The sequence below is a fragment of the Kryptolebias marmoratus genome, linkage group LG4 (assembly GCF_001649575.2).
Source record: "Kryptolebias marmoratus isolate JLee-2015 linkage group LG4, ASM164957v2, whole genome shotgun sequence".
Taxonomy (NCBI): Eukaryota; Metazoa; Chordata; class Actinopteri; order Cyprinodontiformes; family Rivulidae; genus Kryptolebias; species Kryptolebias marmoratus.
This window is the reverse complement of record NC_051433.1, coordinates 9812093-9823391: the sequence shown is the minus strand read 5'-3', so window position 1 is coordinate 9823391 and position 11299 is coordinate 9812093. Positions and strand designations below refer to the sequence as shown.

Below are 11299 nucleotides of genomic sequence, written 5' to 3'. Positions count from 1 at the left end.
CCACAGTGGTGCCTGTGGTCATCGGGGCCCTAGGGGCAGTCACCCCCAAACTGGAGCAGTGGCTACAAGAGATCCCAGGAACAACATCAGACATCTCAGTCCAGAAATGTGCAGTTCTAGGCACAGCCAAGATACTGCGCAGAACCCTCAAGCTCCCAGGCCTCTGGTAGAGGACCCGAGCTCAGAGGATTAAAATAGACCACCCGCGGAGGGTGAGAAGGGAATTTTTTTTTTTGATATTCTTGACTCACTAGAACTGTGTGGATATAGTTTTCTGCAGTAATACCCCAAAACCGTTTGTGTTCTGACTGTTTTTCGCATTTTGCTGCATGACATATTTTAGCACTTGAATTTTAACAACATGTTGCAAGTCCCATTTTTACAGCTTTCTTCTATGATTTGCTCAGTTTTTCTTTGTTCCTCTTTGGGAGCACAGATGTTTGCCCCACATATGGTGCAAAGGAGGACGTTTTAACAAAGCATTATCTGTTTTGTCCTTTAAAATAATAATAATAATAAAATGTCTAAAGATTACAAGAATATGATAGTTTAATATCCAATTAAAGATTGCATTAGGAAGGGAAACGTTTGTTTATAACACTTTTTCTTGGCAAGAGGTTTTTGACTGAACTGTCAGAGTGCCCACTTTCAAACTGAATTTAATTAATTATAAAGGTACCAAACTCTTCTTGTTCTTACATTCGTGCCAATTTACCACCTGAACTGGTTGTTGCAGTTGAGGAGTGAAAAGCAGGTGTTTATAGATACATTGAAGACTAGAAAGAGAAAATTGTCAAATAGGAGTTTACTGAAATGCTGCGATACATCCGCCTGTTTTCACTCCCAGCTCTGTACATTTTTGCAGATTCCCAGATGTTAGTAGTAATTTTGCAAAGTTAGAATTTTAAAATTTTGTGGACATTTTCTGGACTTAACCAAACAGAAAACGAAAATATAAACATTGTAAATCAAACATAAGTACACAATAATAAATAGACCACTAAAATTTCAAGTTTAGTCAAAAGAGTCAACATTTTTTATTCATCCACTGAGACTTATTTCTCTATTACTTCTTTGAAAGCTCTGTCCACAAAAATTAAACATAAACTGAAACAATGCTAAAAAATATTCTGAAGGGCTGCAAAATGAGCTTTGAACTGAATGTTGTGTAACGTGTTGGGAGAGAAATTTTAATGAATATGGCCTTAAATGTATAAGTTTAAATGGGCACTGCACTCATGTTCAACCATATTTTCACTCATTCACTTCAACTACACCTATGCCTTTATTTAGGTATAACTGAATCTTAATTTAAGAAAACAAAAACCTTGATATCCAAACAGCAACAATAAATTTATCCTACAGCAACATGAACATTAAAAATATCTTCACAAAATAAAAGTAATACAGTCATTTATATGTACTTGTTAGTTTTTCTTCTTACTCTAACTCTCTTTTTCAGTCCATGTTGTCATGACACCTTATCCACTGACATTTCCCTGGTGCTCTGTTGCCTAGCAGCCCAAGCTGCCTGCCGTATCAGACAAGGTCGAGAAGTCTCAGTTTGCGTCTGTGTCTGTCTGTTTGAAATAAATGTTAATTGTCCCACCTCTATTAGCCCTGCACATTGTTGAAACTCATTTTTTATCTGACAGTTTTTTATCTAGCAGCAGGAAGTATCAAGACAAATTAACCCATGAGAGCATCGCTCCAACGGGAGCGGGAAGCAGAAATAAAGCCAAAAGTTTCTAACTATACTCAAATAGCTCACGATAAAAATCATTACTTAGAATGAGGCAAAGCATTTTGTTGCACTCTTGTTATTTTTGGTATTTTACCGTTCAGGAATGATGATAATTGTAACAAAACGAGGCTAAACAATGGTAGTTAGCACTGTTGCCTCTCAGCAGTAGGTCCTGGGTTCGACTCCTGATTGGTGCCTTTCTGCATGGAATTTCTATGTTCTCCATGTGAACACTTGGGTTTGCTCAGGATACTCCCCTTTCCTCCCCCAGTCAAAAAAACATGCATGGTACATTATTTGGCAGCTCTAAATTGTTTCTAGGTGTTGTTGGGAGACTGAATGGTTGTCTCTATGTGGCCCTGTAAAGGACTGGAGACCTGTCCAGGGTGTGCCCTGCCTCTCGCTCACTGACCCCTGGAGAAAGGCACCAACAACCGCAATCCTGAACAGGTTGAACGGGTCTCAAGAGTGGATGGATTTATGTTACATGAACACCACCTGTCCTTCTGGCAGCGACTCAACTGCAAACAGGTGGGACTGCAGCTTTTCAGACCCCCTGCTTTACTTTGCTACTATTTAATAATCATAAAACTGCCAACAAAAAAACATTGCATTGATCCAGTTTACCAAGTAGTCAGTTTATCAAAGCTGACATTCGGTAATTTAATTAATATCAGAAAAGGGATGAATGCATTCACATTTTTTTAATGTATGATTTAAAGAAGTATTTATAATGTGAATTGTTTATCAAGTCTTATAACACATTGCATCAAGGACCTTGATTTGAAAATTCCTTTAAATCCCAGTCAGCATGATTAGAGCCATTCCCAGTAAATATTAATTACCACCAGTATTTGTTTATGTACATGGTGACTGCTTTAAATAAAAAATAAATTCAGCATCTTATTTTTATCGCTGCATTGTGTGCAAATAAGATATTTACAACATAACGCTCTAAAATTGGAAAACTTTTACATAGGTGACTCAGTGTAAGTGTGTTTTTTCTGGTAACTGTTAAAGGGAAATGAGCTTAAATCTAAAACTGCAACAATTGAAACAGCGGCACCAGTATTAAATCAAAGCTGAAGCACCTACACCAGTCCAAAATTGTCAAACAACATCTTTGCCATTGTCATTTTTTTCATGTTATATATGTCACCACATTCATCATAATTAAAGATTTCCGCCAAGTTACAAACCCAGAGGGTCAAAACCTACCTGAGGGTCGGAGAGACGTGAAATGTCTGGGTAGAGGTAGAACTTGATGCCGTCAAAAGCTCCAGGCAGCGTGACTCCTCTGATCAACAGGATCATCAACATAAAATATGGAAAGGTAGCCGTCACATACACAACCTGCAGGAATAAATATGTTTCTGTTAACCAGATTACAGAAAATTCAGCAGTACCGTCTCCCCTCACTCTATAAAACTCACCCATGACAACTAGTACTGAAAAGCCTAACTGTTGAAAGTTTGTGCATTTTTGGTCCTAAAATTGCAAAATGGAAGTACTTTTTCATGGATGTAATTTTACAAGACTGTCTGTCTTTCAAAATGATAAATTACTTATTTGTTTAATTAGATTGCTCTGATTTTTTGGTCAACAATGAAGGGTAAAGACAAGATTCTAATTAACATACAGTATATTCTGGTCAGACAAGATAAATGTCTGTTTTACAATAAACAAACTGGTTTATGTGCTAAAACTGTTGTAAGTAGACACAGTAAAGAAATAGTGTTTTGAATGTATGGTATCAACTGTTGACTTTCTAAATTTAATAATACTATGATTAGAGCTAATGTTGAATCATTAAAACTGTTATTTTACGTTCAGCTAATCATAGACTCCCTAGCATTTATTATGTATAAAGCAAAAGCTCTCACATACCAGTTCCGCTCCTGTCAGCAACAACATAAAATACAGTTATTGATCCATCTAGTAGCATTAGGTATACAGTAGCAAGTACTCCCTAACTATCAAATCAGGTCTTTTTATTGAACCTTTTAGGTTTACAGAATTGTGCTCAACATCTCAAGTCTTCTCAAACAAAGACTTCGGCCTCTTGGAAGGCAGAGGGGAGCAACATACATCCCCTGGCTTTCTGGCACTCAGTCAAAGTCCAATTGAGGACAGAACAGGACAGAACAGAGCCGGGCCAGGAGCCTGAAAAGAAAAGAGAGCTCCTCTGGCCCCCATCTCTTTAACAGGAGAAGCCCAGAGGAGTGATCCTGGCAGTGTGGGAAAATGTGCTGCTCTTTGAAGCTCGGACAGAAGTGCACGAGTGCACACACACACACACACAAACGAACACACACGATTTCATTCAAAACATAGAAATAAGAGTGAACATACTACAAACACATGCAGCAGTTGCAGAACACCGTGGTATCATGAATGGCTACTCCTTTTACGCTTCTGGGAGGAGGAAGTGCACTGATGGTGAGAACTTCTTCTTCCAACACCACAGAAGTTCAGTTCACTTTAACAGCATGGGGCTGTGATTTACTCACTCATTCACAAAGAAAAAACACAAAGACATTCTTCTTGACTGAACATCCTGAACCATCCTCAACCCTAAAATCTTGATTTAAAGGTTACAGTAAAAAGAAAAAAATCCTGATAGAGGTCTCCTTTGAACACCAAGCATCCATGAGGCTATCCACCATAAACCCTTTTAATCCAACAAAGATCTCCAGAGAGAGAGTGTGGGAAACGTGTGTCTTTCCCAGCAGTACCTTCGTTTAATTTGTCAAATCAAACGATTACACATCGTAAACCTCCTCTCACTCTCTGTCTTTATCTCTCTGGAGATGAAAAGAACAATTTTCGATCCCTTCATGAACTTTTTCTGATGCTCCACATGCTCTCTCCCGCTCACCACGGGTAAACATCTAAGCTGCCACAAATTTCCTGGTCGAACTTGCCCCGGCCTCGTTGTAAATCTAGCAGCAGGGCTTAGATGTGAGAAAGGCTAGCAAATGCGGCCAACAAAAGCAAACAGCTTAGCAGAAGCTGAACTGAATGAGCTGTAGGGCCGATTAAAAAAAGGAAAAAAAGTACCCCTCTCTTGCAACAACTGAGCTGTGGTTAATTTCTCATAGCAGGAGAGAGTTAGAGAGAGGCGGCGGAGGAAGAGGCTGAGGATACACTCTACATGCTCCTCATGAACGCTCCCTTTTCCTCCAGTAAATACAAGAATCAATCTTGGACCAGCTGCTAAAGCCCAGCCATGAAGAAGCATTCTCCCCTCTTACTTCACAGCCAAACAAAGGGCACTTTATGGAGATATAGGCATTGCCCCCTCCCATCATGCAGAATGTGAACCCATTAATTTTTCCCCACACACACACATGTCTCTTTCCTCTCCTTTTTCAGACTATCTCTATCTTTCTACTCATTCTGGCTCATTGAATCTGTGAGGAGGTATTTAGAGCCACTGAGCACTAAAAGGAAGGTGTAGAGTCCTTACTGTCTGCTGCAAGTCTGCCAAAGGAGACTCAAGGAAAGAATTAAAATGGAAAGTGTGAATGGAGGGAAAGAAGTAGGGTGTACAGACATCCCTTTTGTTCTGTGTTTGCAGGAGAAAATTCATGTGGCTTCCTGTGAGAGAGTTGTTTGAAGAATACAACTTTTTTTATTTTTTTTACTTTGGTCTGGAAGGGATAGTTTAGTTATTTTATTATTTGGTTCTGTGGAAAAATCCTGAACAATTAATATCTTACCTGCTCCTTGAATGACCTCAGCTTTAAGAAAAAGAGTTTAAATCTGACTTGAATGATGAGTAAATGGTTAGTTCAAATAGGACCAAGACCAAAATGGGTTTCAAAGCAATTCAAGTAAAAGCTACCTTATAAATAAACCTTTTATCATCATTGATCTTACAATATATAGTTATTCTGGCAGGATCATAGTATATCTATCATAAGTGCCTTAGGCTGCACCGTGAGGGATACAGCTAGCAACAGCTGCTGTTTGCACTCATAAAAAAACCTGACAGAATTCCATGTAAAAAGTCACATTATGTATAAAGGTTTCTAAAACAATAATTATGTGAACTGCTTTGAAATTTTTAAGATTAGAGTTGTTTTAAGATTGCAGAAACACCCTTTAATGTTAGCTCCAATTAGATTAAACTCTAGTTCTCCAAACAACTATCTACAACAGGTAAAATGTGATGTGTATATAAAAAAAAAAATAAATGTGTTCACAAACGTTCCACCTAAGCCCACTCCAATAAATCTAAACTATCATTTCAAATTAAATAACTGTTTGAACACTCTTTAAATTCATAAATATATCGCAAACACTGAACTTTTACACTGATGTAAAACCACATGATGATTCCCTTTGGTGCTCATTCTGAAGAACATTAAGGCACACACAACAGTAAGCTGCTTGGTCTTACCTTGCCAGTTGACTTGGGTCCCTTCCAGATGCAGAAGTAGCAGATGAACCAGGCCAGAGCCAGACACATGGCCAGCTCCCAACGCACCCCCCCCATGTGCTCAATGCCATCTGATATCTTCAGCACTCTGCGTCTGATTTGGCCCAGGGAACACAGATGATTACTCTTTTTTTTGTCTGATAATATGTAAACACATAATTTAAAAACATTGTGAGAAAATGGGAGACAAACAACTGAACCCAAAAGCAAAGCTTTAACAGACTCTCTGAACTCAGTCTGGAGGCGTTTAGCCATGCTAAATAAGTTACAACACTGAGAGAGGCTGATGAAAAATAAATATATGCGTGCAGCTGCTGAGTATAAATAGTAATGCCATTTCTTCTGCTGGTTGGTCAACTTCCCTGAGTATATCAAGTGGTAAATTTCTAAAATCACAAATTTAAGCATTGCTTCTATCTTGTTCAGTTCCAAATGTCTCTTAAAGACTAATAAAGTAATAACACAGATTTTTCTATATCCATATTTTTCAGAAATAAAATGGGCAAAAGGAGAAATATAAGAAGTTTGTTTTTTTTGTACTAGATTAGAAAAGAAAACTGCTGTTTCATACTGTTTTTTGTTAGTGAAAACCCAAAAAGTCTTTTACAATTTTTTTTCTACTGCCAGAATCCCATTTAAATCATACATACTCGTTTTTTCACTGAGCAACAGAGCATTACATAAATATGTCTCCCCTCACCAAAGCTTTCATCCACCACTTGTTCATAATTTAGAGAGGAACACAACGCTGAAGGGAAAGAACTGCAGTAATGGCTTCTCAGAAATTTAGTTCTGATCTTTATGTAAAGAAAAAAAAACTATAAAGGATCTGCAGAAGAAGATTCAGAAGTGAAATTACTTCTACATTCTATACACTATAAGGACAAAGTTAGAACAACTTCACTTATATATGCTGTCCTACTTTATTTGGTAATAATTTCTTGGACGAGTGCACCCTATGTCCTGTTCAGTCTATGTCCTGTTCTGCAGCATGTTTCATATTGGTCATTACTGGCAACAGATCACAGACCAACACTGAATTATCTCTTTGACTTGAAGAGCAGAACAGGTGCTTAAGTGAAACCATCCTGATGTAAACTGTTAACAAACCTGCAGTAGACAAGGTGCACATTTTGGACAGATTTTAGATAAATTTGTACACCACAGAGAATGTAGAGCTTCCTGGGGAGAAGCGATGGTGCGACAACAGCACCTATTAGAGCTGCCATTTACACAGCTGGGTGCAAACGGCTGTCAAACTTGGGATGTCCTGACTCACTTCGACATGCAGAATATATGTTATGTTATCTGCAATTCTGACCTCGTATCTGATGAGGTCAGAACTGCAGATAACATAACAACGGTGAGTCCAGAGTGTGTTTCCTGTTTGTTAAAGCATAACCAAGCAACAGCACTGATGAAGGATGAGAAGCAGGAGTCTGAGCCACAGAGGCACATGGCAATGCCAAATCTTTGCTACCAAGTTCACCCCCAGGGCTTCTGACCAGCCATTGATCATCATGACATGTTCTTGGTGGATGGCCACAAGCTTGGTTCAACACAGGACCCCTGTCTCACCCTGGTCAGCCAAAAGGGCAGGATGTGTGTATATATGCTGGTGTGGGTATTGTGATGTATGTGAATTTTTGTTTTATTTACTTTTTTGTTATTTAAATAATGTGGCATATGAATTAGGATTGATGTGTATTAGCAGGTTTATTGATCATTTTTAATAATATTGAAAGTTCAGTTTATTGGAATGCAGAGCAAACATAATTAAGATATTGTTTACAAAGCCAAGTAAATTTGGTTTCTGAAAAGTATACACAAAAAGAGATTGTTAAACTTTTAATGTGCAAAATTAAGATCATATTATTTTTATGTGATCAGTTATTTTAAGACTTATTTGAATAATAAAGTTTGTTAAGTTTTGATGTTTTCCAACTGGTTCTTTGGCCTCATCTTTCTCAGGTTTTAGGTCATTTTTCTGTATTAGTTTTGCTGTCAAATTTTAATTCACTTGCAAGAAAACACAAGATGTTAAGTTTGTGTAGATTTCAGTATATGTAATAGATCCTTATAAATAGTTTGTAAATTAGATTTGAGCCAGCAGACTGAACACAGCTATTGGCAGTGAGACAGGAAGTGTCGTCAGCGTTACACACTAACAAGACATGATCTGCTGCCACATACATGGCTCTTGCTGGGAGACAGCCGGCCTACCAGAGCCTGCTGACACACAAATATGAAAAGGGCTGACTAATTATTGAGGGGGGTTAGGTCAGCGAGCAGGCTAAAGTCCTCGTTTTTTTCCTACAGTATGGCACAATAAATAGGAACATGACACTTCCTGACGGGACAAGGTGCAATTTCTAAAGACAAACGGTGACTATGTTTTAAGTTGAAAACACCTCTTTTATGGATCATAGGAAATAAAAATGTACTTACTCCCAGAACTCAATGACTGGAGAAGTTGCGTTGGGGTTTGTGATGTTGGTGGCGTTTTCTCCATAATAATCAACGCAGTTTTCTGTAAATATGACAAGTTTTCATTAGTGTTTTCTGTTCTCTTTTTGTTTGAAACATGTTTAACTGTTGTTATTGTTCCTTGTCTCTTCCTCGTACCTGTATTCCAGTAATGTCCACAGCCGGCCCACGGCAGCTCGGTGGTGAAGCAGTTGAAGAGGTAGAAAATGGCCCAGGCTAAGATTACGATATAGTACACATTTAGATGAGCTTCAATCACCTGTGTTGCATAGCCAATACCTGCAAAGAAAAAAAGAGTTGCATCACATTTTAGCCATCAATTTTTTCAAAAGTTGATAAAACTTCAGAGAACACGTTTGTATCTTATAACCATCACAGAAAAACAACAATATATTACAGTTATGTCAAGGAGACAACCAAATATTTTTATTGACTTCCTAATCTTTTCTTTGATAATTAAAATTCAAAGCACAACTTAAAGAAGATAAAATGATAGTATTCTCACCCTCGAACAACGGGCAGACTTTCCTCCAACAGGTGATGCCTCCCTCACTCGTGAACTGACCCAAGGCCGTCTCCAGGAAAAACACAGGGATACCGCAACACACAAAGAAGATGACATAAGGAACAAAGAAGGCACCTTCATACACACACAAGAAACAAAAATAAATGTGATTAATACACATATGTGAAACAATCTGGCATCAGAGCAGTTCAAAGTAATCTTTTTAAATCATATTAGGTGTTCAACATAAGAAGCTAATAAAAAAAGCAGATGAAAATGCTCATAATGATGCTACAATAGCACTACATGGTGACCTTTTCAAGCATGAGGCAGCACCACACTGTGCAGCCTAATGGGGCCTAATGAGGAAACCTGCCTCTCTTATTGACATCATTATACCTACTGTATTTCTTAGTTAAACAGCTTTGAAAGGTTACAAAAGGCTCTGTGCTTCTGGTTTCAGCTTGACTGATCAGTTTCTCTCGGTAAAACCATCTTGTTTACAAATTAATTTTCAATTAAGTAATCTTTTAAAGGTTTAAAGGTGTATTTATTTTTATGGTTGCAGGACTAAAGGAAAGCTTGCCTCCTCCATTCTTGTAGCAGAGGTAAGGAAACCTCCAAACATTGCCCAGCCCAATGATCTCTCCAGCCACAGACAGGACAAACTCAATCTTGTTGTTCCACATGCCCCTCTCATTGTACTCATAGCTGTCCAGGCTGGAGCTGGACCCTTCCGTGTCTTTGCCATCCTCTGGTTTTCCGTTTATAACGGGCCCACTCTTCTCAGCTGTCATGACGCTTGGGCAGCCCGCTGAGAGAGGGAGTTGAAGGAAAAAGGCAAATGATAACGTTAGAACCTTGGTTTTATTCATTAAAAAAGGATAATGCACAGTAATGAACATCCTGAAAGTGTGCCAGATTTAGCCATAAGAACTTATTTTCATCTGTAGGTCCTGGCAGGTTGATGGGAAATTCTTATTAAAAAGGGAAAAGATGAAATAAAACCTACAAATAAGCAAAAAAAAACAACAAAAAAGAACTTCCAAAATCAGGTTAAAACAAAGCACATATAGTTCAGAGTTTCTGAAAATTTAAGCCAAGTGAGAGCAGTTTGGGTTACAGCTTTTAAATGGCCGTCTTCATAAGCAGCACTGTCACAGAACCAGGTATAATACCTCATCACACTTAAACTAAACTAAACATTAATATCCAGAGGAAAATGTAAGTACAATATAAATGTATCGAATCTCTTTTTTTTTAACCCAATACATTTGACAAAACTTAATATAAAACCTTTAAAAATGAAGTAACATAACATGTAGAAATCAACCAACTTTACAATTTTCTGTTTATGAGGTGTTAAAATTTTGCACCTGAGTGTGAAACAGAACAGAACATGCAAAGAGAAAACAAAGTGTCTGTACTCACCAGTTTCCTAAAGAACAGTTTGCAAACCTTTTGGCTGCTGGGATGATGCGCACAAACAATTGCCTGATTGGGGGGCGGCGAAGAGAGGGAAGAGGTCACAAAAGAAGAAGAAGAAGAAAAGAAAACAATCTGCACCCGCAGATGAATGAGGAGGGTTTTGTTAAGTCTCACGTCTTTATAAAGGAGGATCCCAGACGTGGCAGAGAGCTCGCACAAGGCGATGGATAACCTGCGACTGCGCTCCCACTCAGCCTGTGCGCTGCTCTCAGGCGCCTCCACTTGGAAACTAGCCGAGTGGAAACCAGTCCAGCTCTCACAGCAGAGTTACCAGGGGGCACAGAGCGCAGGGGGCTGCAGGGAGAAACGTTTACAGCAGCTGGTTTAGAACGGTTCTAAAACACACAAAAAAAACTGTATTCAATGTTCATCTAGGATTTCATACAGTCAAATTCCTAAGGATGGTCTAACTCACATTTAAACACATCTGAGTGGTCAAATCAGACAATAATTAACTAAATGACAAACATGTTTTTGTAAAGATGAGATCAATAATATAATATAATATAATTAAATAGAATAAATCAATAATTGTCCAGCAGTTTGGGAAATTGTTATTGGTGCAGCAGCAATCAAAAGGACTAAAGAGAAAAGTCAGTATTAAATAGCTATTTTAAAAAAATGCCAAACT

The 11299-nt window shown here is 38.2% G+C and overlaps 1 protein-coding gene across 1 annotated transcript in view; it reads right to left on the bottom strand.

Annotated features, from left to right (window-relative positions):
• Positions 1 to 10899, bottom strand: part of slc6a11b (solute carrier family 6 member 11b) — a 26399-nt gene extending 15500 nt beyond the window's left edge. The window contains exons 1-7 of the mRNA XM_017408670.3: positions 10612 to 10899; positions 9767 to 9994; positions 9181 to 9315; positions 8814 to 8954; positions 8637 to 8718; positions 6150 to 6282; positions 2963 to 3097 (exon numbers count right to left, since the gene is read on the bottom strand). Coding sequence (XP_017264159.1) covers positions 2963 to 3097; positions 6150 to 6282; positions 8637 to 8718; positions 8814 to 8954; positions 9181 to 9315; positions 9767 to 9977 — 837 coding nt within the window. The 5' untranslated portion in view covers positions 9978 to 9994; positions 10612 to 10899. The remainder of the gene's footprint in view (positions 1 to 2962; positions 3098 to 6149; positions 6283 to 8636; positions 8719 to 8813; positions 8955 to 9180; positions 9316 to 9766; positions 9995 to 10611) is intronic.
• Between the last annotated feature and the right edge of the window lie 400 nt (positions 10900 to 11299).